Below are 27350 nucleotides of genomic sequence, written 5' to 3'. Positions count from 1 at the left end.
CATCAGGGAATTCGTATGATGTACGATGATCTGTGACCGTAACCACGCTGGGCAGAAGGTTCGGGACCTAAGCTGCCGTGTAAGTCAGGGACTCTACGAAGACTGACGGGTGCGACGTCATAATCGTGGCCGTGGCCAAGACTGGCAGTCAATTTTCGTGGCTTGAAAATTGGAATGGTCCCTTGTTCGTGTAGACACCTCCCCTGTGTCACGCTTGGCGAATTGGAGAGACGCCCCGGTGATTATTCTCTAAGCTTCGAGCAAAAGCCGGTGATGGCTTTGGCAATAGAACGTGGCATTGGGGCAGCCTATCGTGACGTACTAGCGTAATCGCTAAGTTGATTGGCCCGTCGCGGCGTTGCTTGCCGATCTAGGGTATTGCAGGCTGCAGGCGTTCCTTGTTTTGTGGTCCTGTAATGACGCCACGCCCTGAGCCAACCCTGGCAATCGTAGTCCAACTTCAACGTCAGAGTCGCTTGCCAGCTGACCGTCCCTATTGCCAGCCTTAGAGATTTCCTTGCAGATGGACCTGCGGCTTGTCGTCAGGAAACAAACATCGCGTAGCGCTAGCGAGGACCCTGAAAGACATTTTCGTCATTACCAAGACTTTTGTCTAAAGTTTTGCCGATGTTGAAATGTCAACTGTTTGTACTGTGGGTGGTTCGCTGGCAACAGCGATAATATTGACAGTTCAGTGCATCGCCGAGACCCGCATAAAATGAGTTTATGCAGCCGAAACATTAACAGTTCCGTCCGATGATCTGGCCCAATCCAAAGCCCTTTTTTGCAGCCATAACTGCCATCTTGTCTGCTGAAGGGGCTAGCTGCCAACGGTCGGAAAATGCTATTCCGTAACGTGGCATGCCTGGCCAAGCTGGGCCAGTTTTACACCAGCTAATCATAGGCCTGTGTGCAGAGGGCAGCGCCCTTTCCAAAATCCTCATCTTCGGAACAGCAAGGTTAAATCGCAAATTCTTGAAACCAGTGCCATGACTGAATCCTAGTGGTTAGTGCCATGCCATAGCCGAGTGAAGATGCGCAGTATCGATGCACAATGTTCATTCCGAAGAAGAATGTTGTGTGCTCATGTAGCATGCCGAGCTCACTGGTGTCGTTGCTGCTCTTGGAGATGCAAAAGTCCATCCATGATAGCAGGCAACTTCTCCCGTTGTTCACGGCGCTGTATACGGTCGATAACAGCGCGCGTGCTCGCGTCAACTGACTTGGTTCCTAGGAGAATATCTTCCCAAAGCTGGCCTCTGGCAGAGACTGGAACCTGGCCCCCGGTCTCCCAGTCTGATAACCCGTCCGTCATGATATCTTGAGGCAGGGACTCCTTCAATATAGCCGAAATAGCTGTTTCTCGGCGTGTCTCGGGCCAAGGCCCGTGAAGAGGTGATGACTTGATCGCAGCGGAGTGTATGTACGTATCGGCGGGGAAGATGTGCACCGTGAAGTCTTTATGATCATCCTCAGACGGCGCTTCTTTTGAATCTTCAGCCTTCTGTGGCTCTTTTGAATTGATAATTGGATCGGTCGAGGTCGCGGTCGTCAAAAACGTCTTTACGGATCCGTTGGGTCGAGGCATCGCGAGTTGATAATGCAGCGGGCTCATGTTGACAAGCTCCTTGGCTTTGGACTTGTCTGCAAGGACAGATATAAAGGATGAGTTATGGTCCTGAATTGAAGCGATCGAGTCAGCCGGAGGTCATAGTGTAAGTTACCAAGTAGAGCCTTACATCGAGCTTTCTAAACACGTCGACTTTGGCGAACTTTTGCAGCGAGTGCAGCACGGCGCGTCGCTCCGCGAAACTTGCTGGCCTCGGGGACACGGTGACCTGGATTGTACGGGAGGCCACCTTTTGAGAAAGGCCCTGGAGAACGGCGTACCCTTTGGAAGACATTGCGCGGGGCGGAACGGTGATTGCAGCGAAATGTCACATGTATCGCGAAATTCCCATCTTCGACTTGGAGCTCCACTCAAAGTTGTCAAGCTCCAGTGGAGTCTTTTTACCGTGTGATTTCAAAGATTTGTGGACGTTCGCACTGCCCCTGGGCTGGGGTGCCCCGCCATTGGCGGGGGGTGAGCGCTCTGCGCCCGAGCCCTTCTAGAACAGCTTGGAATGCGCCTACGACATCCAACTCTGCTATCCATCTCTCGAATCCAGACCCGAATCCAAGAAGTCTTGGTTACAGGCACAACTTACAGACACCGCATTACCCAAGCAAACAGTCTGCTCAACCCAACTTCCACAGCCGCCTCGAAATACCCAGCAAGTCGTCCCACTCCAAGATCGAAATAATCAACCATGGCCGCCATCATTGACGCAGACGACGTGATGGAGCCCACGCTCCAATCCCTCCTCGACCAGCGCTCGCTGCGCTGGATCTTCGTCGGTGGAAAGGGTGGTGTCGGAAAGACCACCACATCTTGCTCCCTTGCCATCCAGCTCGCCAAGCACCGCAGGTCGGTTCTCCTCATCTCCACCGACCCGGCGCACAACTTGTCGGACGCCTTCAACCAAAAGTTCGGAAAGGAGGCCCGCCTCATTGACGGCTTCACCAACCTGAGCGCTATGGAGATCGACCCCAACGGCAGCATGCAGGACCTTCTCGCTGGTCAGGGCGAGGACGTGGACGCCATGGGCGGTGGTTTGGGCGGTATGATGCAGGACCTTGCGTTTGCTGTACGTTTACTACGTCACCTTTTCTTCTCCGAAACCCCAAGACTAACTTTTTGCTTCTACAGATCCCTGGTATCGATGAAGCCATGTCCTTCGCCGAAGTTCTCAAGCAGGTGAAGTCCATGTCCTACGAGACCATCATCTTCGATACCGCACCAACGGGCCACACCCTGCGCTTCCTCTCCTTCCCCTCCGTCCTCGAAAAGGCTCTCGCAAAGGTCTCTCAGCTGTCCTCCCAATATGGTCCTCTCCTGAACGGCTTCCTTGGCCAGGGTGGCCAGCTGCCCAACGGGCAGAACCTTAACGACATGATGGAGAAGCTCGAGACGCTGCGGGAGACCATCTCCGAGGTCAACACTCAGTTCAAGGATGAGGCCCTGACAACGTTCGTGTGCGTCTGTATCCCAGAGTTCCTGTCTCTGTACGAGACGGAGCGCATGATCCAGGAACTGTCCAACTACGGCATCGACACCCACAGCATTGTCGTGAACCAGCTCCTCTTCCCCAAGAAGGGCAGCAACTGCGACCAATGTAACGCCCGCCGCAAGATGCAGAAGAAGTACCTCGAGCAGATCGAGGAGCTGTACGACGAGTTCAACGTGGTCAAGATGCCCCTGCTCGTCGAGGAGGTCCGCGGTAAGGAGAAGCTGGAGAGGTTCAGCGAGATGCTGACTACGCCGTATACCCCTCCTGAGATGGACGCGTAAAAGAGTTGATGATATATGGTGCTGGTTTGGGCTGTGGTGTTGAGGGCGGCGGCGAGTGCAAAAGGGGGGGGTTTAAACATGAACATGGAAAAGGGTTGTCACGAATGGGATTATAGCATAGGGCGTCCAGAGTCACTAGTGAAGACATAGAATACATTCACAAAAACTATTTTGATAACCCCGTGATATGTGCAGGAGATTTATTGATCATCTTGGATGCGTGTTTACATACAGAAAGAGCTCCACGCTGAGCAAACTGTTTTTAGACGCGGCATATTTTTTTCTTCTTGAATAGCCTTATTACCCTGCGGTGTGTCGACATGTCCCCGAGATGCGATCACACAAGTGTCGTACGTCACTGGTCCAACCTGAACCCCTTTCAACGTAAAAGAAACCACCTCCTATCCCATCCCATGAACGCCGTGGACTTCAAAAGAGTCCTGTCCAAGTTTCCCCCCCTTGACATGTGAAGACTTAAGTTATGCCATATTTCCAGAATGTTTGAGCCGTATTGTGGTGCGTGTCGTCTAAAATTACAAGTGAAGAGTTTGGGGGTGACTGAATAATGTAACAATGGTCTTGAGGGCGATACAGATGGCTATGGCTCATCACAGCTCCCTGTAGTCGCTGGGCCGCACACGTCGCTGGCGGTTTTGGTGACGATGGGGGTTGACTGGCCTCCGGAAATAGGCGTCATCCTCGTTGTTTGGTTGGGTAAAGTTATGGCGTTGTTGTTGGTTGAAGCCGCCGGCCATGCCAGCCACGCCACCTCCATTCATTCCACCATTCATGCCGTTCATGCCATTCATGGTGTTCATGCCGTTCATGCCGTTCATGTTGCCACCAAAGTTGCCGCCATACATGTTGTTGCCCATGTCAAAACCGCCCCCATTCATGGGGTTAAATCCGGGCATGCCCATCATGGGGTTCATCATGCCCATCATGGGCATACCCATGTTCATATTATTCATGTTGTTCATGTTGCCGCCCATGTTGCCCATGTTCGGCATGCCCATGAAGCCGTTCATCATGTTCATATTGCCAAATCCCATCATGGGGTTCATGGGCATATTACCCATACCGTTCATGCCGTTCATCATTGCTTGCTGTTGTTCTTGTTGCTTCTGCATCGCCTTTGGGGCCTTGGGGATCTTGGGATTCTCCATTAACTCATCGGCAGGGCGCTTTTTAGAGCTAGATTCCTCAGATCCGGCGCGATCAACAGGCTTTGCTGGAGCGGCTGCGGGTGTTGCTGATGTGGATTTAGGGGTGCCATCTGTCGTTGGAGCAGCAGCAGCGGTTGCTACTGTGGTTGAAGGTGACTTCTGGGGTGTCGGTGACTGAGCGGTCCCGTCAGCTGCTTCCGCCTTTACGTCCTCGGCCTTCTCCTTAGGGGAGGAGGCTCGAGATGGTGAAGCTGCGGTTGCGCTGGGGCTCTTGGCCTCAGTCTTCTCCTTAAGGTACTCTTTGATCTTGTCGGCGGACTCTTCATCAGCTTTAAGGTCGTCGATTAGAACACCCTCGTTAGAGCAGTTAGGGCAGACGAAGTCCGATTCGATGAGAGCATTTGTGATGCAATCATTGCAATACGTCTTCTGGCAGCACGGGGTCTTCATTGGGTCTATGAACATCTTCTTGTCGATGGGGCATTCCAGTCCCTTCTCCTGCAACTCCTTGTCTCCCATAGCAATTGCCTTGGCAGCGGAGGCTGAAGACTTAGCCTTAGCTTGGAACTGTTCCCACGACGCCTGATCAGGTTCAGCGATAACGAACTCTCCCTCTGCGTTGACCATGATGCCCGATGGTCTCTTGGTCTCGTCATCGCCACTTTGAGCCAGAGCGACCGACTTATCGACAGTACGCAAGAATGACCTTGGGATACCAGTAGTACGCTTTACACGGGGACGATTATCAAACTCTGGGTCATCGTTGGTCGGGCACAACTGGATCCAGTGACCCTTCTCCCCGCAACGATAGCAAATATATCCATTAGGAGGGTCATGATCAGGCACATTCGCTGGCTTCTTGGATCCCGGCTTGAAGACAGGGGTTTGACTACGGAAAGAATGATTAGCTTTAGTGACTTAATGTTTGGAGGAACTACGTACTGAGACATTTCCTCTTGTTGAGCAGACCAAGACTCAGTTTGGGCCTGGAACATGGCCGCCATTTTCTCTTCCTCCGTCATGGCGTTGTTCATCTGATTAATGGCATTTGATGCTGCCTTAACGGTGGCCAACTTCGTTGTCTGCTCCTTTCGAGACGAGTTTTTCGCGGCAACGGGCATCTTGCCAGAGACATATCTAGCGCCACGGCCGGCTCCAGGCTTCGCGGCCGGTAGGCGGCGGGCGACAACGGTCGTGGATCGGGGGATAATTGTCGTATCATCATCATATTCTGGTTCTTGTTAGAAATAATTTATCGTATCGGCTAGTAACAACGGCTTACCTTCACTACCGTCTTCTGAGTAAATAGCCAGGTCAAAGTCGGTACCATCACCTAGACCGCTTTTCAAGATAATATCGCGCTTTAGTTCGAACACAGAAATACCAGTGCCATCGAACTCGACTCGCGTCGGCTCTTTTTGAGACTTGAACTTGAAGAAGACGGAGGACGCCATTATGACTCGGGTCGCGTTCTCTGGCTACAGCACCAGTTGATCGGAGCAAAAGTCGGCAGCAGTAATACCTGTGTTCAAGTACTGATTGAATGCGGCGATGTGAACTCGGGGGCGACCACAAAGACGCGAAGCTAGGTGAGTAGAGAGTGATTTGATGCTAGTAATTTTTCTTGTTTTTTTTGTTTGTGATCTCTCTTGCGCTCAGCACCTCTCAAGAGTAATGGAAATCAATTCTGATTTACTTGGAAGAACAAGGAAATAAGGGTTGTGGAGTGTAGAGAAAGAGTACAATGCCAAAGAGGCCGACACCAAATGGAATATAGGCAGCCCTTTGAGTGAATCCCTCCAAGCATCCAAGTCACCTCGACACCATGCGTACCATCAGTTAAAAAGCCTCAGTAAGCCAAAGATCAATTTCCTAGTCAGTATTCAGATCGGTGCGAGATAAGTCGCAAAGCTATGCTTTGTTGCTTGCTGGAAAAAGGAGGCGAATGCCGGGGATTGAAATGATCGCAGAGCGGGCACTTGCGTCGCTCGTCGCTCGTCGCTAGTAATTCCCAACGTGTTTGGTCGAAGGGTTGGCTGGGCGGCTGAAAACGTTTCGCACAGTCGTACGGGAGCGTATATCGCAGCAGGGCGAGAGGTCGCGATTAAATGACGAGAAAGAGGGGAGCGTGGTGCTGATGTTCGTGGCAGGAAAAAGAGGAGTAAAGCAAAGGGGGAGGCGAGGAGATATACCCGGCTTGGGCTGCAGGCAGAGACGGAGAAAGAACTCTGGAACCCACTTGGGTCACTGCCACCGGATTCTGTAGCACAATTCTGGGCAGGTTGCGGATGGCGGGAGAGCTATCGGAATTTCTAAGCAAAGGGGAGTTTTTCCGACGGAACCTGCCACCCGCCTTTGTCAGGAATTTCTGCTTCTATCAAAAAATCGATCTGAGTCATCAAGACCCACAAGAGCAACCAAAGGGACCACCAAGGTGGGAAGGTCACGTGCAGTAGCACGCAAAAGTCCTTCGAGATGTCTTAGCGTCCCCACGTATTAGCAATTGGTGGCTCCTCAGTGCTGATACGCCGTTGCTTGCCGAAACCCCGCCATCCGAGAGCAGTGTGGGCAGGTGTGCATGTGGTGGTACTCTGCTGTGTAGCAGAGTTCTGGTCAGCTCTTTTGCGCCCGATGTAGAAGGTCCAGTCCAGCGTCATGCCCCGCACCTCGTTGTTGAGCGGCATTGTCCGCCCTCAAACTACTCGAAAGTTTCTTCCTACATCTCCCAGACTCTTCCCGTGTTGGCAGACGACTCGGATAGCTAACTCCCATCGTCCCTACCTTACTTCCGCAATACAAGCACACCAAGCTCGCAAAATGGCTCCTCAACTCGACGGATACTTCAAGCAGGTCGATGCCGACGCTGACCACTTCATCGAACGCCTCAGGAAGGCCGTTGCTATCCCCTCGATCTCTGCCGACGTCTCCCGCCGTCCCGATGTCGTCAAGATGGGCGAGTGGCTCGCCGCCGAGCTGAAGGCTCTGGGTGCTTCCGTTGAGCTTCGTCCTCTTGGCGAGCAGCCTGATATTCCTGGCCTCCAGCTGCCTCCTGTCGTGCTTGGTAGATACGGAAACGACAAGAATAAGAGAACCATTTTGGTCTACGGCCATTACGACGTCCAGCCCGCTGAGAAGAGCGACGGCTGGGCCACCGAGCCTTTCGAGCTCTCTGTCGATGACAAGGGCCGTATGTTCGGTCGTGGTGCCACTGACGACAAGGGACCCGTTCTTGGCTGGTTGAACGCCATCGAGGCTCACCAGAAGGCCGGCATTGACTTCCCCGTCAACCTGCTCATGTGCTTTGAGGGTATGGAAGAATACGGCTCTGAGGGTCTTGATGATCTTATCAACGCTGAGGCTAAGAAGTACTTTGCCGATGCGGACGCTGTTTGCATTTCTGACAACTACTGGCTGGGTACCGAGAAGCCCTGCCTGACTTACGGTCTTCGCGGCTGCAACTACTACTCTGTTGAGATCTCCGGCCCTGGCGCTGATCTTCACAGCGGTGTCTTTGGCGGCACTGCCCAGGAGCCCATGACTGACTTGGTTCGCATCCTCGGCTCCCTTGTCGACACCGACGGCAAGATCCAAATCCCCGGCATCAGCGAGCAGGTTGCTCCTGTTACTGCTGAGGAGGAGACTTTGTACGACGGCATTGCCTTCACCATGGAGACCCTCCAGGAGTCCCTTGGCAGCAAGACTACCATCTTCGAGGAGAAGAAGCCCACACTCATGGCGAGATGGCGCTACCCCTCTCTTTCCGTTCACGGCATCGAAGGCGCTTTCTCTGCTCCTGGTGCGAAGACTGTCATTCCTGCCAAGGTTACTGGCAAGTTCTCCATCCGTACCGTGCCCAACATGGAGATTGAGGCCACGAACGAGGCTGTCTACAAGTACGTCAAGGAGCAGTTTGCCAAGCTCAAGAGCAAGAACACGCTCAAGGTTTGGGCTCAGCACACCGGCAAGTGGTGGGTTGCGTCGCCCAAGCACTGGAACTTCAGCGCTGCCGCCAAGGCTACTGAGCGCGTCTGGGGTGTCCAGCCCGACTTTACTCGTGAGGGTGGAAGGTAAGTTTGGACGGCGTCCCCATTTCATAACATCAGCTGACCTTTGATAGTATTCCTGTTACCCTGACCTTCGAGCAGGCCACGGGCAAGAACGTCCTGCTGTTGCCCATGGGCAGCTCCACCGATGGAGCTCACTCCATCAACGAGAAGTTGGACAAGCGCAACTACATTGAGGGCATTAAGCTCTTGGGTGCCTACCTGCACTACGTTGCTGAGGAGCCCACCGCATAAGTGGTGTTGTGATTTCGGGCATGGAGTAAGCCAGTAGTGGCAGTCCGGCGACGCACCTTAGGTCAGGTGCACTTGTACAGCCAATGACGGGTCGAGCTCGGCCTACAAGCCGATTAATCTGATGGCAAACTGCGAACACACATATTGTGTAGCAGTAAACCGCTAAACAGAAGAAGCCCAAGGAGCTAAGTTTAGCTCCGAATCTTCATAGTTCAGATCAGGAGTTACGTAGCAGAAGTAAAATACCCAAATAACTCATATCATTCGTGCTATCATTCGTGCCTAATATCAAATCTAAATGTGGGGGTATTAATCTGTAAGACATGACACCTCGCATCCAGCTGAGGTGGTATAGCACTACGCCATAAAAAGAGCCCTTAAAACATGAGAGAAAGAAAAAGAAAAAGAAAAAAACAGCACAAAACGCTAGTGTCTGGATGGTGAGGCCCATATGGCTCCGGGATATCTCGTGCAATCCGTATGAGTGGGGGGGGGGGGGGGGTGGGGGGGTATATCGGAGCTTCGCTGCGCGCGAAGCTCTACTTCTTCCGGGCGGCCGTGACTCGACGGCCCCGCCTCTTGGCCACAACCTCCGGGTCCCACGTCCCGGAGAACATATCTTCCAAGTCATCCTCGTCCTCTGAATCGAACACAATCTCCACCTCGTCGTCACCTTCGGAACTCTCCCCGGCGCCTTCGTCGCCGTTTCGCTCGCTCACGTCATTATCAAGTCTGTTCCCCTCCATCTCGTCATCCTCATCTTCGCCCACGCTCCCTTGCGACTCGCCGTCGTTGTCGTCGTCATCATCCTCTTCAGAGACATCCTCCCAAGACCGAAACGGCACGACGCGCTCGACCTCGAGGATAAACTTGCCGACCTTGTATTTCTGACTGAGCTCCTTGGCGTCGACGTACTTCCACCCCAGCTTTGCGCTGCAGAGAAGACAGGTGATGTCGGCGACGACGTGCCACCCGGTCACGAGCTGGCGGTTCTCGCACTTTCCGATGCGGACGTTGGCCAGCATCTCGGGCCCCGCGGCGCTGTTCGCGATGGTACCCGGCGAACGCGGCGGGGCGGGGACGGTGGGGGCGACCAGGTATGCGCGGCCGTAGCGTCCCGTGAAGCCCTTGCTCACGATCTGAGAGGAGAAGGCGATGTCGCTGGAGCAGGTCGAGCAGCGGAGGGTATCGGGCTGGGTGCGGGTTAGGCGTTTCGGGCGGCGGGTTTGGCGTTTGCCGGGGGGGAGGTGGTCTGCGACGACGGGGCCGGACGAGACGATTGCGTCTTGGTACGACGGCGGCGGCGGCGGGGGACTGTTTGGAGGTGTTATCGTCTCGTCTGTCGTCGACTGTGTTGGCGAGGAGCTGAGCGAGGGGACTTGGCTTGCGTCTGGTGTCGAGCTCGGCTCCGAGGTTGTCGTCGAGGATGAGGATGGCCTCCTCCGGCGGAAGGGGAAGCTTATGCTCGGCAGGAGGTAAATGGGGAAAGTCGGGCGGGACACGACGATGTTTGGCGCCATGATTCCTTTCACTTTTTTTTCTTTCTTTCTTTTTTTTTTTCTTTTTCTTTTCTTCTTGTCCTTCGGGTTTCCTTTGTGTTGTACCGTTTCCCTTGTGTACCGTTCCCTTTGCACCTCCGGACCCGGTTCCGGACGGGCGCAAGTATACGGACGGCGAGCTGTGGTGTTGCAAACGTCTATGTACGCTGCTGCTGATGTTTGCGGCGCAAAACGAAATATTTCGGATTTCAAACCATGGCCGGTAGTTATTTTTTTTGGCAGTGTGTTTTTCTACATTCAATATTAATATGTAGCTGCTAGTGGTCCGGGACCGAAGGGCATGACTATTTGGGACGATGGAACGGGCTATGGCGTTGGGCTTGTATGTCACGCTCCCGCGCGACCGGAGGGGTCGGAGTAAGGAATAATTGGAGGGTTAGACCGTGAATTTTGGAGAAAAGTCCCCAAGGTAGAAAAAAAAAAAAGCCAGGACTGGTGTGAGTGGGCGAAGAGACAGTCCGGCACGAGACGGAGGGTAGGTCGGGCTGACTATCTAGGGTGGATGGATGGAGGGGGTCTCGCATTGGGTCTTGGGAGGGGGGCTCGCGCGCTGCAAATGTGTAAATTCGTCACAGTTTCCTGTAGTAATGGCATATGTCCGTTCCTTGACTTTTATTGCAGGTCGTTGCAACACCCCGCCTTGTTTTGCGGTGAGGGACGGTGTGTATGAGATAGTTCAAGGTCTGGGCGCTACATGTGTTTATTGACCTTTTGAGTCGTGACAACGGGGGGACGCACTTCTGCACTTGGGATCGGCTTTACGATGTGTAGCATCTCAGATGTTGAGAATGACGGGAAGATGCCATAGAAGGCAGTCACAAGCACTGGTTGAGAATTGTAAATCAAGGAGGAATCAGGCTTGGATACTTGTGACTGCTTCTTACAAGCCCGAACTGAGCCATCGACAGACCACCTGCCACGCTAGTACCATTCCCTCGGACCAACAGTCCAGTCTCAGACGACCATGGACCATGCTCGGAGGTGCGGGCGGCAGCGGCTTTGCATGAGCGATCAGCAGTCGTTAGCTTGGGTAAGGTCAGTCCAGGTTCAGGTAGCGTTGAGCGGTTGGGTTATAGATTCCTCCCCCCTTCTACATAGTTACCCCCCACCCACCATCAGAGTTATCGATAAAGCCCATGAGACGATAAGAGATGGGCAGAAGAAGGGTGGAGAAAGCTGCATCCACATACATTCCCACTTCCTTTTGGGGGAATTGGCGTCGGTACTGCGAGACAGCTCGCACTTTGTCATTTCTCGCCCTCTTTCTCAACCCACCACCAGCACCACCTCCTCCAACCTGAAGAGTGTGCCCAGCTGCATGACTGCGTGGAATGTGGGTATGATCACCTCATTCGACCACCCGTCAGATGTGACTCCAACAAACGGGTGTGCGGCAAACTTTGACTGTAGGTCTTCTTCCCCTCTTTTGGAGACCCGAAGGGAAGAGGGGAAAAACCCAAGCGAACCGAAAGTCAGAGAGCGCTTCTAGAAAGAGCGAAACCATGTTTCAGGGTCTTTTGGGCATGGAGTTTCGTTTCCTTTGAGATTTCTCATTATCGGGATTTTGATGATGAAATTGATTCCTTTCTTCCTGGAAACCCAAATGGCAATTCTTTGCGGCAGCATTGAGGATTGACTGGCCTGATGGTTTCCTCCGCTGTACACCGGGCGACGAGATGGGTCATCTGGTCTATCTCGTAGTTCCTAGCTGCTGACTGAACCAGTCCACCCGCCCCGGGCGGATGTCTCCGGGGGGTCGGCGATCGCAAACACTGCTGCAGTTGAACTTATCCGAGCTAGTAATCATCATGAAGCATCACCATTATTCTCGGTCTGAGACCCGTCAGACGAGCCGGATATTCTTAGCTGAGAATGATGGCATTTCAGGGTTATCATTAGCAAACGCCCAGCACTCTCATCCATGCCATGCCTACATAATACGTAGTAGGTGGTAGTAGTAGGGAGTAACGGAGCTGCTCAAGGCCCCGGAGTCGATGACTCGCAATCATTAATGTGGAGAACGGAGCGGCTGGGCGGTCAAGTGACCCCGAATGGAAACACTGACCCCAGAGAAGTAACTGTCTTTCCTCCCCCCTAAGAGGTGGCCTTCTCCACTCTCCAATACGTTCCTGGCACCTGGGCTGGCGGAGGCAGATTCATGGCATGGCATGGCAATCCTTCAAATCTATCAGCAATCAACCACATCTCCATACTCCCGTCACGCGGGTTGTGGGCTCCGATTATGCCGGTGGACATGAAATGGGAATCACAGCATTGACGCCTTGCCTTGCACTAGTTTGCGTTCACTTGCAATAAGACGCCACGTCGCATCCCCGTGGAGTGCTTTAATTGTTTTGGGCTATGTATAATTCTGTACGACGGGACAGCGAATGTCTGTGATAGACGAGCTTGGAGATCACGCAAGCCAGGCGTGGGCATGCAGGGAGAGACAAGTTCCTGAGTCTCGGAAAGTCAAATGTCTGAAGAGGAGGGGGGAAAATGCAGTGCAGATAAGCGTTGACTCTACACACAAACCTAACCCAAACTGTGGCGGTGATCTAAGAGTCCACGGTTATCTGTCATTTGATGCGACGATCTACTTGTCCTTGCGACCAGCGCACGCAATCCATGTGTTTGGGGGGGTCTTATTCGATTACCTCAATTTCTCCAGTCAATGTCATGATCGAGGCAAGGTTACTCATTCATGTGGAATCCATCACTAACAGAGGCGAATACTGTGTCGCCGCTGATGGGCTGGGAGGTACGGTACACCGTCCTCAACGCACTGGCTGACTGAGGTTGGACTTGGCCTGAGGGGATGCACATGGAGATAGAATGAGAAAGTATGTATGTGCTGTGCATGTGAAGTGCAGCTCCCATGTCACTGTAATTGGCAAACCAGTCAAAGTTGCCAAGCGCCGTGCCGGATCCGGATTGGGAGCGTCCAGCCGAATTACGATAGTTGGCGACGCTCGGTTTGACATGGGGGGAGCAGGTCGCCCGACGTTTCTGGTCAATTAGGCAAAATCCAATCATTGAGGCTTCTATGAATTCAGAGAAGTCCGTCGATATGGGCAATTGGGTCAGTCCAGGACCGGAGAAGAGGCGGACCATGTGGAAGTTAACCCATTGGCGGGCTGAAGCATAAAAAAAAGGGCAAGCAACCAAGTAACCAATGCAATGCAGTACAGCGGAAAACGTGCTCGACAGTGCAACATGTACGGCGCGCCGCAGTGGGCTTTACCAGCCGGTTTCGTAAGCCTAGACCCGTTCCACCAGCGGTATCCCTCCCTAGGGGATTTGGGGAGAAAGAAAAGTCTTGGAGCTCCCTGGCTAGACCCATCTTTTGAGGTAACGGGAATTGGTGATTTACTCATACTATGAAATCATAAGAGTTCCCCGTGACTTGGAAACCTAATTCGGTTTGCTCGATAATCATCAATAGAGTCAGAAAATCCAAGGCATTTGCAAACATGTTACGAATTAGATGCCATGCCGTGGAGGTGCATTGCCTTTTGAGTAAAGAGGGGGGATGAGGAACATGGGTCTTTGTGAAGGAAGATAAGGTGGAGATGACATGCAAAGCCCGATTATGACTGTCCGTCCTTGTCCTGTGTGGCCCGGTTGGTCCACTGAGAGAGAGAGGGGGCCGCTTCTTGGTGGTTGCCCCTTGGATGCTGCTGTGTGGTTGCGCTGCGGCTTCTGGGTGGTGGGTGTCTCCTCTCTTTTTCTCCGCCACACTAGACGATTCTACGCTCCGGGCTCCGCTGTGGTTTTAAAGGTACTTAGCGGCCAGTCTCACCCGCTGACCTCTTGCCCTTCTCCTCCCACACCGTTCTTCACCGCTGCAAAAGATAGGTACCGCTTCGCTCCTCCCGCAACAACCGCCGTTCGCAACGAAAAAAAAAAAGAAGTTCGACAAGAAAAAAACAACTACTCCGTCTCAACAACATAAGCAATCGCTGTTTTACAGTCATCACCACTAGCCCATTTCGCACAATCGACTATCCCAGTCTTGCACGAATCGTCGATCCAAGACTCGCCTCACTTTTTTCCCATCAAAACTACCTGACGAACGGTTCCGAATTTCGAGAACCGCACCTACCACCCATTTACCAAAACCATCCGATTCAAGACAAGAAACCCCAGGAAATCTGTAGCAATGGCGCCAATGAGACAGCAGAGTAATTACAGTAGTAGTAATTTTGATGGCGAGGCCGTTGTCCGTCAGGCCAATGTCCTTGCCAGCTGCTACATCGTCGACTCTACCGCGACTCTTCGCGGTCTCCACTACTGCACTACCGGGGCCGCAGGTATGTAGCTTCATTCATGTTTCCATTCCACCATGTCTTCAGCCTCATCTTCACTCCCGCCGATCATCTGTCTCTCCTTCACCCCGACCCCACACACTCACACAAACCCCCAACGCATTTGGCATGCATTAGACGATACGACGGTTTCCGCTAACATCAATTTCAACAGGGGCCGAGTGGTATTCCTGAGGTCCCCTCCTCAGGACTACCATCCCCTCCATCAAGTCCCCCCCTCGCGGCCATAACGGCATCCAACGAGCTCGCGCTGCTTCCAAAGGCCAGTCACAAGCAGCGGCGCGATGTCCCCGGCAAGAGGATCAGCCGTCGAGGGGGGGCAGCACTTTCGATCAGGGAAGAATGTGAGAGATTCTTTTGCGAGTCCATGAGAGCTGTGTTCCGCGGTGAGAGGAACACTGGTTCGAATGACTCCGGCCTGACGGGTGTTTATTTGCAGACTCCGCCGCCCGACGAGGACCTGGCTGTCCAGCCGCACTTCGGTGGTAAGGTGGGGGCCAACGCTCCCGCCCCCGCTACGGCGTGGTTGGAGATCTGGGACTTTGCCGGCGGTGCGAGTTTCCGGGCATTTGTGGCGGATGACGGGGCTGAAAAGTCCCTGTTCGCCTTGTTTGACAGGAACGTCATTGGACGTGACCTGAAGCCTGTGTATGTTGCATATCATCTTCTTGTATATCGACCTTGCAGCTAACGTATACCCAGACTCATGGCTTTGATGGAGTTGGTTGACGGTCCGCTGGACTGCCAACACCTCGTCATTTGCATCGACCGAGGCATTGAGGAGGAAGACGCAAAATCGCTGATGAAGAGCCTGCAATGGGTGGGCTTCGAGCTGACTTTGGACCACTGGGCGCATGATGTGGACGTGACGAGCAACAGGTGGCTGTTTATGGGCATGGAAATCTAGCACTTTTACAGCCACCTCGAATGTTTTTGTCTTTCTCTATTCATGAAGCTAGGCAGTTGGGAGTTTTCGGCTTTTCATTTTTTGTCGTTTTTTTTTTTTGCCCCTCTTCTCAGTTCTCAGGAGGAACAGCACAAGCACAGGCATCACCAGCAGTAATCGGAAACAGAAAAGGGGAAACGCCATAAAAAGCAACGGGGTTGACAAAAATGTATCACTACGGTCTCACGTTTTTGGACACTTTTTTTCTTGTCTTTTCTGTATCTGGGAAAAAGTTGGGGAGCCGGCTGTTTCCTAATTTTCTCTCCGTCGTCTCTTTATTTTTGCGCATCTCGACTTGGCTTTGGAGTTTGTTCATCGCCGGTAGGGGGAGGAGTCACTTCTTTCGAGGTTCATCTCTTGACTTTGCTTTCGGGATATTTGTGCTGCAACTTTTTTTTGATTTTGGAGGGAGTAACAGCACGTTTTGACATCCGATGGAATGAGATCATGACACACGCAAAGTCTTGTCTGGTTGTTTATAATCGGCGCTCGCGTCAGATTGTTCACTCATGGTAAAAGCTTCCAAGCTTTTCTTTTTCCGTAACGTAGCTTTAGCACCACAATATTCAACCAAAGGACAATACTTTTTTTATTATAAGTCTTCTTCTTCTCTTCCCAGTGCCAGAAATTGTCTAAATGCGTATGTTTTGTGACGACCAAATCATCTTATATCTTCATCCTACGTCTCTTGATATACATCCCCGACATTTTTTTTTTTTTTTTTTTTTGAAAAAAAGAATCCTGGCTATATGTCCTCCTCAAACTGCCTCACTTTAAGCCCCTTGGACGCCAGGAAATCCTTGACCTGCTTCACCGTGTACTCGCCGCGGTGGAACATGCCGGCGCCCAGCGCGGCGTCCGTCGTCGTCTTCTCAAACACCTCCTCAAAGTGCATAGGGTGACCGGCGCCGCTGGACGCGATGACGGGGATCTTGACGGCGGCCTTGACCTGGGAGATGAGCTCGAGGTCGAAGCCGCTGTTGGTGCCGTCGCGGTCGATGCAGTTGAGCAGGATCTCGCCGGTTCCCATGGCCTCGACGGCCTGCGCGAGCTCGACGACGTCCATGTCGCGCGTCTCGCGGCCGCCCTTGATCGTGCAGGCGTACCAGCAGTACTCCTCGCCCTTGGGGCCCGGCGTCGACGTCTTGATGATGTTGTGCCGCGTCGCGTCCGGCTTGGGCACGTACACCCTCTTGGGGTCCACCGACACCACGACGGCCTGGTTGCCGTACGCCTTGGAGATCTGCTCGATGGCCGTGTTGCCGAACAGCTTGCGCCCCGCGCCGTAGTACTCCTCCGCCGCGAGCACGGCGTCGGAACCGATGGAGACCTTGTCGGCGCCCGACTTGAAGTACATGGTGGCGATCTCCAGCGCCGACACCTTGGTGCCGTCCGTGTCGACCGTGTCGCGGATGCCGCCGCCGATGGTCAGCGGCACGAAGACGGTCTCGGACGTGCGGCGGAGGATCTCGAGCATGGGGACGTCGGCGAGCGGGCAGTCGCGGAAGGACGTGATGTTGAGGAAGGTGACCTCGTCGGCGCCCTGCTCGTAGTACTTCCTCGCCATCTCGACGGGCTTGCCGAGGTTGCGGACGTTGCCGCCTTCCGTCTTCTCGCGCACGTCGTACTGGTCGCCCTTTGTCACGACGAGGTCGCCCTGGTCGTTTGTGCGCACGTCGAGGCAGGCGATGACGCGCCGCGTGAGGCCGTCCTGGAACGGCACCGCCTCGGCGCTCGGGGTGATGATGGAGTTGCCGCCGGCCAGCGAGGCCGCGCCGGAGCCGTCGAGGAAGGCGCGGAGGCAGCGCAGACCTGCGGCGCCCGACTTTTCGGGGTGGAACTGCGTGGCAAAGATGTTGCCGCGCGCGATGGCGCCGACAAAGGTCTCGGTGCCGTAGGTGCCCGTCGCCACGGTCCATCCCTGGGCCTCGAGCTCGCCGCGGACGTAGGGGAACTTGTATGTGTGGACGTAGTAATATTTAGAGTCCGGACGGAGGTCGTAGAGGTTCGCGCCGCCCGTGTTGGCGCTGTTCCAGCCGATATGGGGGACCGACTTCGTCGAGGCGTCGAAGCTGTTGAGGCGGCCCTTTACGACGCCGAGACCGGGGACGTCAGGGTCTTCCAGGGAGCCCTCGAAGAGAGCCTGGATACCTACGCAGATACCCATGAACGGCTTGCCCGCGGCGATGTGGGCGGAGATGGCGGGGAGGAAGCCAGCTTGAGCGAGCTGGGAGAGGCAGTGACCAAAGTGGCCGACGCCGGGGAGGATCAGTTTCTGTGAGGGCGGCGGTTAGACTTTTCTTTTTGTGGTACGAGGCTTTGGGAATAGTTGCTCTGAGCCGTACCTCTGCTGAGGGAACATCTTCCGGTTTCCTAATCCATTCGACCTCGTAGCCGACCTTTTCGATGGCGTTGACCAGACTGCGAACGTTGCCGGCGACGTAGTCCAGCAGGTGGACTTTTGGCATGGTGGGCGACTGTTGGTGCGATGTAAGACTGTGGTATAATATGACACTTGCGAGTGAGTGTAGAACAACGTTTGGGAATGAATGAAATGCGCCGTCACAAAAGTCGTCACACGTCAGGAAAGTTCAATTATGAGTCAAAGATAGGTTGGTCCCGTCGCCGGTCACTCGGAGGGCGTCTAAGGGAAATTTACTTGCGATAGCGGGGCAGAGGGGTTGTGAGTCGGCGCGGCCTGCCCCGCAGTGAGGGGCCCTGGTCGATTATGTCGGTGCACTGAGGTAATCTGCCGCACTGGGGCAGCGAGAGCTGCTGCTGCTGCTGCTGGCTGGCTGGAATGGGAAATCTGCTTCATGCTCTGCTTTTCGAGCTCCCTCCAAAATTTTCTTCAACACCGCAACACCGCGTCTGGAAATTCTACCCCCGTAGCAACGCGACCAATGCTCTGAGTAGGTCTTTTAATGTCGGCCACTGCGCCTATTTTCCTTTTTTAGCCTTGGGCATCGACCTGATAGCACCACTTTTACCCTCCGACCAGAATCTTTTTATAAAGATTCATACGGTAACATGGCAACCAACAATGCGCCAACCTCCTCCGTTGCGCCGGTGATGGCGGCAACGGCACCTGCGGATAAGCTCCCGCGAGCGCCTAGCCAGGTCGACGATGGCGATGACTCGGAGTGGGAGTACGAATACTCGACCACTGAGACTGAGGTGGGAAACCCAGCGATTGCCTGAACCGACAGATTCCTAACGCGCCGCATCGCATCAGACATACTACTTGACCGTCGATCTCTCTATTCCGCAGCTCCTCCGTCGAAGACGTAACGCGCCGGTGTCAGGACGAGGCGGATATCACTATAAGCATTGGGCCGGCCCTCACAAGAAACCCGACGAACCCAAGCACCACCGCATCTTATCGGACGACGAGAACGACGATGAACCCGCGCCCGAACCCGAGGACGAAGGAGATCTGGACCAGAATCAAATGGACCCCAACGGAGAGAAGAATGCGGATAACGCCGACGCCGAGAGCGAGTCGGATCCGGCTGCAGACATACAAATTCTAGACTTGCACTCCGACAAGCCCATGTTTGCGTACAAGGGGAAGGTTTTTGAAGGGCAATGGGCACGGAATCTTGGAACAGAAGTCATCTTCGCTGAGCACAACGATGAAGATCTCTTGCCGACGCTGCGGCATCTACCTGGCGGTGTAGACATGCTGGCGGCCAGCTGGTCGCGAATCAACACTACAGAAAAGAGGCTACAACCGAAACACGAGACGGCCGCCAAGGACGACCCCCTAGGTGAAATTCGGAAGCAGTTTGGTATTCACATTCCCATCACGGCGGACAAGACGGGCGAGCGTAAGCGGCAGACACGATTTTTGGAGAACTTAATGGCAATCAAAAAGAAGAGGGGCGAGACGGACGAAGTAACAGTGTATGCGCATGCGGCGCCGCGGCATATCAATGAGGGCACGTCTGGGCGTAGGAAAAAGCGGAAGCCGTTGCCCGAGGGACCACCAAGGAAGCGCCGGGGCCGTGGCGGCGCAGCATCCGGCGGACGCGGAGGCCCTTCAGCGATGGAGATTGGTTTTGACAAGAAGAGCATCGGTGCCGCTGCGCAAAGTGACGCGGCTGGCGGTGCTGGTCCTGGTGGTGCGGAGGATGGGGCACTGTCAACGCCTACGCCAGCTGCATGGACGGATCTGCAGGGGCAGGCTGACGGAGCCGCGAATCAGGATGCAGGCGCAAATGAGTATGAGGATGGTAGCGATAAGGACTCGGAGGATTACGAAGAGGCTGAGGAGTGAAGCTGTCTAACGAACCTTTGACGACAACGAGGCTGGACTGCTCTACTCGTAAAAGAAAGAGAGTTTGGTGGTGCATTACGCACCGCAACTTTACCTCTCAATTCGAGTCTAGCTATGGTTTGATGCCCATCTGTTGGGTTTAGATCAAGAGCAAGAGGTTTCTTGGTAGGGATGTTGCAGCTTTGCGGGCAGCACGGTGAAACGGGGCAACATCAGTCGTTGCGGCTCGAGTTCATCCGGCGGCGGGCATATCCTGGGCAGGGCACATGATGCGTTGCGGGAGAGACATGCGTGGCTGCATGATGTGGTCAGGCTGGAAGAAAGTCAATCAGGGAACAGCCGTCTCGCGGGCACCGGACACCTCGAGGACGCGGAAACCCCAAACGATTATGCTTGAACGGCGAAAGCTATGTTGGCTCAAATTCCTGCACCGTGGGATGCTCCTGTTTGCACATCTACCAGTGCGTGGTGGAAAGCTATTGGAGTGAGGGGACGGGGATTGGATGGCGGTGTAGTAGTATTCCCCCCCTTCCTGTATACCCCCTAGTAGAGTGGATGAGGGCAAGGGACTAAAAGGCCTCACAATGCGAATTCCGTTACAGGAACAAGATAAGTCCGAAAGACCGCCTTGAAAAAAAAATACATAGAACATACAGGCTATTTAGCCCTGCTTTTGGAAAAAAGACACTCATCCCAGCTTGGCACTCAGAGACAGCGTAGTCCACCGGCCCACCAATGGCCAGCTCACATGCAATCTCCCTTTTTGAATAGTGCCGCTCGTGATGCGATGTCCCACCGAGTAGGCAGGTCGGTGTGTCTGCCCCTTGCGGCAAACATGGTCCAGCCAACTGAGCACATTCTCCAAAGAGTCGGTGGAGAATAAGAAGAAGAAGAAGAAGAAGAAAGGACACCAAATAAAAAAAGTCCGCAGGTGGCAGCGTCGCAGTGACTCCGCCAAGGACGCAGAGAACGAACTGGGCCAGAGTGGGCAGTACTCAATCGCCTCCCCTCGTGGGAAATCTGCAGGGATCTGACTGGCCCCGCCGATCTGAACCCTTTCCCCCCCCCCCCCCCCCCTTTGCCAGGTTTCGTTGATTCCCATTTCCTCCTCGGCATGCGGTGGCGGAGGTATCTGTACATCGGCGACTTTTTTTATTTTACTCTTTGCGAGGCTTGCGAAAAGGGATGAACGGACGTCCTCGTTGGAGAATATCACTCACACCTAAAGTCCCTTTTCTGCCGACTACCGTCTTGGAGGTCATTGACTACTTAGTGTTGATGGACGGCGCCAACCACGGATGGTGCGAAATCCCGTCTACCACGTAAGAGGGTGCGTATGATCATTGCTGGGCTAAGGGACTGGGTGTGACGCAATGACGCAGCATTTCTGCCTTTAACTAGTGATCTTGATCGGTTCTACTCGGGTTTGCGGGGCTGCATTCGTGTCTAGTTCAAGCTCGGGCATAAACAAACTCGTCGGGATACGGTTGTGACAGGAGTTTGGTTACTGAACCGCATCCCGCGGCCGGCTCAGGAGTTTATAGAACGGTTGCGACGGCCCCGACGGGGCCCACCAGAACTACCGGAGCTGCCGGGTTTGTCATAGATTGTCGAAACTCTTACTCAGGCGTCTTGAGAAGGCAGAGAATGAGAAGAAGTACATGGCCAGCAATACTTTGAATGGGAATTGTCCGGAGTGCTCGTATGCCGAGGTGAGTAAGTCGTTGTTGTTACTGATGACCTCTTGACCACCCTTAATACCACATGATGGTTCTCTACCAGCAAAGATCACTCCTAGATCTTCCATTTGTCTGGGCCTTTTCAATTGTGCATGATTTATATCATCGGGAGCCTATCTTCAGGTAAAGCAGTACACCACAACCGCCGCTAGTCATGAATTTGTTTGAAGATATCACTTCAGTCCAGTAAAGATCAGAGATGATGTACCGGTACTTGATTCCCCGCCAGAGTTCCTTAGCTAAGCGGCTGAATCCTCAGAAAGACCTGCTTCAGGTTTAGCGTGCAAACTGACTTATAGTGGGTGGCGGCTGCATTGCCCGAGCCAGACCGGGATGTCGCCCACCCTCAGCTCCAGTTGCAGCGTCCCTGGTGCCTGCTGCCGCTGTTGGTACCGCTGCCGTTGCCGCCCTGCCGTTGTCGCTGTTCGTTGTCGCTTTCCTTTGACATGCCCGCTGTCACCGCACCGTCAGCGCCCGCATGCGCATCCCTCCCACCCCATTTCGTCCAAAACCCAACCCGAAGCTTGCTGCTCCATCCTCTCACAAAGTTTCCTTTAAACAACAACACAAAACACCGTCCACGGGGCCTCAGCGTCCACCGGCCATGCGTCCCCGCTCGTTCCCCCTCCTTTCCAGCTCCTCTTGACAACTTCACTACAACTTATCAACATCTAACGCCCCAAGTTGTGATGCTGTGCGAGATCCCGCGGGCCATTGAAAGACGTGCCGGTATCCCGAGACCCCTCCAGAACATCACTCAGCCTCCGTAACCAAGCGCTGGTATTTAAAGAACTCGGCAAAACAACCACCAGGCAAAGTCGCCGCGGCCAGTCCGTTCCCCGACTCTCTCACTCTCCTTTAACAGCATCCTCCCAACCTGAGGAACAGGCCTGGAGCCGACCCTACGACCTTCCCGATGTACTACCTACGCCGCATTACCATCTTTCTCGCCTTCCTGCTATCCATCTCGTTCCTGGCATGGTTCCTACCCCGCTACCTTAATCCCAACCCGCCTGATCCGGCCAAGCAGCGTGAGGACAAGAGATGGATCAGTAGCAGCCCGTACTGGCTCGATCGCCAGGCATGCCGATGGTTGAGCCTTTGCGGTGTACACCATTTGTCGTGGGATCCTGCGGCTTTGTTCCCCTTCAAGAACAATACCGATGCTGGCGATTTGCGCCTTGAGCTCCGGTCCCTGTACAACGACGAGGGACGCCATCATGGTTGGGAATCGGTCTCCAGAGGTCGGAAACCGGAGGTCAAATCGGATCCAAAGACGCTCAAGGAAATCCCCGACTACGTTCTAAAGTATGCGCCGCTTGTTCACCTGTACTCTGGCGAGAACTTTTGGCCTGCCGACATCGCGGAACACATCAAGCACATGACACCCTACCTAAAGAAGGAAGCCTTGAATCGGTCGATTCTCCTTTCGGACTTGAACGAGCTCAACAAGGAGGATGGCATGGTTTACTTGACGAGCAACGACGACGTGGAGAAGAGACCGGAGTGGTTACACAGCCACGTTGGCATACCTGAGCCCTGGAACGACGACGCAGACGACGGTGAGAAGGACGGTGAGGATGACGGCAGGGGTGACCAGTCCACCGACGACCCCGACCACATGCGAAATCCCACAGAAGGCACGACATGGTTCGATGTCTCGCGCGACCACCCAGTTTCCCGCATTTCGGACCCTCGTCGCCTAGCCCCACAGTTTGCACCCTCAGCTGCTCGCTCCGGCGGCTTTCACCTCCGCCGCCGAGATCAAAAGCCGATTCCCGATACGCCTACCCACAAGCCTAATCAGGAAGGCTACTCCAAGGCCCCCGCTGTCCTCGTTCTCGTCGACAAGGGTTCGGGTATTGTCGACGCTTTCTGGTTCTTCTTTTACTCGTACAACCTGGGACAGACAGTTTTGACCATTCGTTTTGGTAACCATGTCGGCGATTGGGAGCACTGCATGATGCGCTTCGAAGATGGCGTTCCTCGTGGCGTCTTCTTCTCCGAACACGAAGGTGGTCAGGCCTACACGTACCATGCCGTTGAGAAACGAGGTGACCGCCCGGTTATCTACTCGGCTGTTGGATCTCATGCCATGTATGCGCAGGCTGGCGAGCATCCTTACGTCTTGCCTTTTAAGATGCTCAAGGACGTTACCGACAAGGGCCCTCTCTGGGACCCCGCCAAGAATGCTTACTCGTACTGGTATGACTACGTCCAGGACTTGGACGAAGATTTAGACGATGATCTCGATGACGAGGTCGATGTCGCCAGCGGACATCAAAAGGACAACAATACCAGTCTCGTGCCTACCGCAGAGAATCCCGACGCGCCAACCTCCTGGTTCCACTATGCTGGCCCTTGGGGTGACAAGCTCTACAGCCTCGCCGATATGCGACAGTGGCGTCTCTTTGCCCAGTATCATTACGTTTCGGGTCCTCTGGGCCCCAAGTTCAAGCGTCTTGACCGCGAAAAGCTTTGCATTACCAACCGGTGCCGTATCCTCAACAGCCTGAAGCCAGGACAGACTTGGTACGGATAGACACCAAGCTTTCATTTTTCTTAAGGGTATCGGTGTTCAAGGGAGAGACTATAGAGATCCTCACTGGGATACGTACGCTCGTTACGTCGACTGGCCTCTCAAGAGGTTCACAAGCAGACACACTGTGATTTCATGTAGATAAAGTTCTTTGCCACAGTCGCCGTATCTTGACGTGCCGGGATTAGGCGTTTTGCGGTACTTGGTGTTTTTTTGGAATTAGCCTGGGCTTGATACCCAATGACGAGCACTCAATAGATTATATCTTAAAAAGCTGGCGGTCTTTTGCTTTGATCGCATTTAGCCAGACGTTTGGCTGTGAGCTTGAACTAACTATGTTTTATCGTCTGCTCTAACGATCCTCATACTTTCTCACACCGACTTTTGGAGCGTCCTGGTTTGCCGTATTCGACAATTTTGGGATGCTTTCACCTAGCAGCTGTACCACCAAGGCCGCCAACAAAGACTTGACGAAAGCTAGCAGCTCATCCTTGAGCTTCTCGAACAAGACGGACAGAGCGACGCATTGTCGCACTTGTTACGAGCGCAAATCCTCACCATCGTAAAAAGCTGCGCTGGCTGCGCTGGCTGCGCTGGTATCGTAGCGAGTATCACGCAGCCTTGGGGTGTTGTTGTTGTAAGGGAAACCCAGAGCTTTCATGTGGGACCTCGACGGCAAGGGAGGTCGAGGGCCCTTGGACGAGAGCTGGAGGTTTACCGGGGGGCTTGCTGAGCCTCACGGTCGACGGTCACTTTTGTGGATGTCACCTAGAAACAAAACTACTCTGGTTGCATTACGGCATCGCAGTGCTGGCTGATTCCTGCGTTCGTCAAGGCTCATAGTCAGGAGTATCGAAGGTACCGAGGTCATCTTGCGACAGACGTAGGCCGTCCCGGATTTCAAGCGCAATACCGAGAGGATATAGAGGGGCCCAGAGAGCTACGGATCTTACAACCGCCTTAGAGGGTCGAATTGCTTGATTATTATCTCGATGGACCAAGTCCTTCGCAGGGACGTTTTCGGAGAGATAATATGGGAATCAGCGGAGGACGAAGAGAGCAAGGTCGCCAATGTCCCGCTGCCAAAGAAATAACACCCCCAACTATACAGTAGGCCCTTGGCTCGCGAAGAGTACTAGCTAGGCATGAGGAACAGCAATCACCTCCAACTAGGGAGACCAGAGCCCAGAGACAAAATCTGCGTGATGTCGGAAACGGCAACAGGGCGAGCATTGATACTCAAGTGCGGCCGGCCACTGGATGTGCAAAGGATGTACCCGGGCGAAATACAAGCACGCGCTTCGTGACTACTTTCAGAGGCCTCAGGGTTGCGGTGCGTTTCGGCTTAGCTTTGAGGAAGACCTGCCTGACAGACGTTACCAACCAGTTCAGCGAACTCTGGGTGCTGGAAAGTCTCCTGCTCTTTACAGACATGCAATGCACTCCTTTACTGCCTCTCCCCAGGCACGTGGATAGACAAATGAAAAGCTGCCGGAATTGCGACGAGAATCTGCTTGTGGAGGGGTAGAAGTGGCATTCCCAACCAAGTGCAGACTGTGGGAGGCCAAGTCTAAATTTCGGTCCGTCCTCGCCTGAAGACATTTTTTTCCAGGCCGGCTTGAATCATTTCTGAGGACATTAGAACACCGGGAATTGCCGTGGCACATGTAATATCACTCCAACTTGAATTCATTCTAGAGCAGCTCGGGGGTCATCAGCTTCGTTTTGGGCTCTGGGTGAACAATGACAAACGGGCGGACGTAGGAGCATCACTAATCAACGCGAGCCCCGGCTTTACTCGGCATTAGCTCAACAGACTAGAGGACGGTTTGAACGATTTGACGGCTGCTTATTGTTCCGCCGCATAGTGGGAACATAAGTGCTGGGGATATCGTCTTTCCGAAGAGTTCACCAAACCCGTCTCGGACTTGGACTGCCAGCACTTACAAAAGGAGACGGGCACTAGGGGGCCGCTAGCGAGTGTATTTGATATTCGAGATCTGGGCGCAACCGCTGGCGGCGTGGCTCAGTAATCGGCTAAGGAGCTTAATCGTTCAGACATCAAATTGCGTTCTGGCCGGGAACGGGAACAGCATTCTTGAAAGTGTCTGGTGATTTGGAGTGGGATTGTTGAGAGCACGCTAATAGTAGGCACGGACAGGTGCTGAAGAATGATCTGCGAGTGACTTTCGGTGGTGTGATTCGCGGAACCGCTGGGACTGGAGAGTAGAGTTTTTTGGATCAACCCTCAGTCTAAGCAGCTCTCGGTGGCATGTTTTGTTCTTTATTCCAGGTTTTTTTTTTTTTTTTCTTTCCTCTCCCCATCGTGGCCGGCATGGAGATGCCGAGTAATCAGGAGGGGCGGGAGTGGATGAACCGTGGTCGGGGTCGCCGCAACGGCGTCATGGGGAACAGTGAGCAAAAGGGCGGGCGGGGGAGGTCGGCAGATGTATTCTCTAGATTGGGTATAGTGGCGGCAGGGCACTGGGAGAGTAGCATTTGTGATCATTCTCGGTGAATGTTCCCCCGCCTCTGCCCAAAGCAGTCCCTCGGTTCAGTTGGGAAAGAACAATGATGGAAAGATTCACGGAGGCCGCGTAACGCGGCCACTGTGGCTGGTCTGGGCCTGCATCATTGGCGAGGACCCAATGGGACTGACATCCTAATCGGGGCATATCCACTATGCTGTGGCGTAGAGCACTGCGGACCAATGAGAGATGAGGCGCAGCTCCCCAGTTGCGTCAGGCACTTCAGGGTCCTACGGTGAGTCCCGCAATTCCTGGAAGAGGTATAGAGAGGTTGCTCTGGCACCGATTATACTAGTACTACTTTGTACGCTCCTGGATGAGGCAGGGGAGCAGGGGCAGGGGGTGGCAGAGAGGCTCATACTACAGAGGCTCCAGGAACCATGTCCAGCTGCGTGAGGCAGGCGCAGAGGCTTTTAGTGTGGGACTTAGGAGGGCCCGAGGGCAATGAAGACAAGCTCGGTCCCTTCGGGTCGCAGACATTCCTCATCTCCCTCAATTTACGACGGGCACCAGCTACCGCAATAGGGTTGGCGTTGATAGGTCTTCTTCCCATATGAAAGACCGGTCTCACGCTAAT

At 53.9% G+C, this 27350-nt stretch overlaps 9 protein-coding genes across 9 annotated transcripts; 5 read left to right on the top strand and 4 right to left on the bottom strand.

Moving 5' to 3' along the window:
* Positions 1–1102: 1102 nt before the first annotated feature.
* CTRU02_200214 (uncharacterized protein) lies at positions 1103–1904 on the bottom strand (the record flags this gene model as incomplete). Its single annotated transcript, XM_036723335.1, has 2 exons — positions 1103–1678; positions 1740–1904. 2 exons carry the CDS (start codon positions 1902–1904, stop codon positions 1103–1105), a joined length of 741 nt encoding a protein of 246 aa, XP_036585124.1.
* A 405-nt stretch (positions 1905–2309) lies between these two features.
* On the top strand, positions 2310–3391 carry CTRU02_200213 (arsenite translocating atpase; the record flags this gene model as incomplete). Its single annotated transcript, XM_036723334.1, has 2 exons — positions 2310–2687; positions 2750–3391. 2 exons carry the CDS (start codon positions 2310–2312, stop codon positions 3389–3391), a joined length of 1020 nt encoding a protein of 339 aa, XP_036585123.1.
* Positions 3392–3999: 608 nt separating this feature from the next.
* Positions 4000–6011, bottom strand: CTRU02_200212 (retinoblastoma-binding protein; the record flags this gene model as incomplete). Its single annotated transcript, XM_036723333.1, has 3 exons — positions 4000–5446; positions 5500–5788; positions 5840–6011. 3 exons carry the CDS (start codon positions 6009–6011, stop codon positions 4000–4002), a joined length of 1908 nt encoding a protein of 635 aa, XP_036585122.1.
* A 1201-nt stretch (positions 6012–7212) lies between these two features.
* CTRU02_200211 (cytosolic non-specific dipeptidase) lies at positions 7213–8855 on the top strand (the record flags this gene model as incomplete). Its single annotated transcript, XM_036723331.1, has 2 exons — positions 7213–8624; positions 8675–8855. 2 exons carry the CDS (start codon positions 7213–7215, stop codon positions 8853–8855), a joined length of 1593 nt encoding a protein of 530 aa, XP_036585121.1.
* A 539-nt stretch (positions 8856–9394) lies between these two features.
* Positions 9395–10375, bottom strand: CTRU02_200210 (Yippee family protein; the record flags this gene model as incomplete). The annotated part of the gene is made up of 1 exon (XM_036723332.1): positions 9395–10375. The coding sequence occupies one exon, from the start codon at positions 10373–10375 to the stop codon at positions 9395–9397; it is 981 nt and encodes a 326-aa protein (XP_036585120.1).
* A 4247-nt stretch (positions 10376–14622) lies between these two features.
* CTRU02_200209 (ornithine decarboxylase antizyme) lies at positions 14623–15649 on the top strand (the record flags this gene model as incomplete). Its single annotated transcript, XM_036723330.1, has 3 exons — positions 14623–14727; positions 14897–15390; positions 15445–15649. 3 exons carry the CDS (start codon positions 14623–14625, stop codon positions 15647–15649), a joined length of 804 nt encoding a protein of 267 aa, XP_036585119.1.
* Positions 15650–16433: 784 nt separating this feature from the next.
* On the bottom strand, positions 16434–18156 carry CTRU02_200208 (imidazole glycerol phosphate synthase hishf; the record flags this gene model as incomplete). Its single annotated transcript, XM_036723329.1, has 2 exons — positions 16434–17963; positions 18034–18156. 2 exons carry the CDS (start codon positions 18154–18156, stop codon positions 16434–16436), a joined length of 1653 nt encoding a protein of 550 aa, XP_036585118.1.
* Positions 18157–18718: 562 nt separating this feature from the next.
* On the top strand, positions 18719–19967 carry CTRU02_200207 (transcription factor tau55-related protein; the record flags this gene model as incomplete). Its single annotated transcript, XM_036723328.1, has 2 exons — positions 18719–18865; positions 18924–19967. 2 exons carry the CDS (start codon positions 18719–18721, stop codon positions 19965–19967), a joined length of 1191 nt encoding a protein of 396 aa, XP_036585117.1.
* A 2655-nt stretch (positions 19968–22622) lies between these two features.
* Positions 22623–24248, top strand: CTRU02_200206 (vacuolar protein sorting-associated protein; the record flags this gene model as incomplete). Its single annotated transcript, XM_036723327.1, has 1 exon — positions 22623–24248. One exon carries the CDS (start codon positions 22623–22625, stop codon positions 24246–24248), a length of 1626 nt encoding a protein of 541 aa, XP_036585116.1.
* Between the last annotated feature and the right edge of the window lie 3102 nt (positions 24249–27350).

This window comes from Colletotrichum truncatum (genome assembly GCF_014235925.2).
Source record: "Colletotrichum truncatum strain CMES1059 chromosome Unknown Contig_0001, whole genome shotgun sequence".
In the NCBI taxonomy this organism is placed as follows: Eukaryota; Fungi; Ascomycota; class Sordariomycetes; order Glomerellales; family Glomerellaceae; genus Colletotrichum; species Colletotrichum truncatum.
The sequence above is the reverse complement of the archived record's forward strand: the minus strand, read 5'-3'. Positions and strand labels throughout refer to the sequence as shown.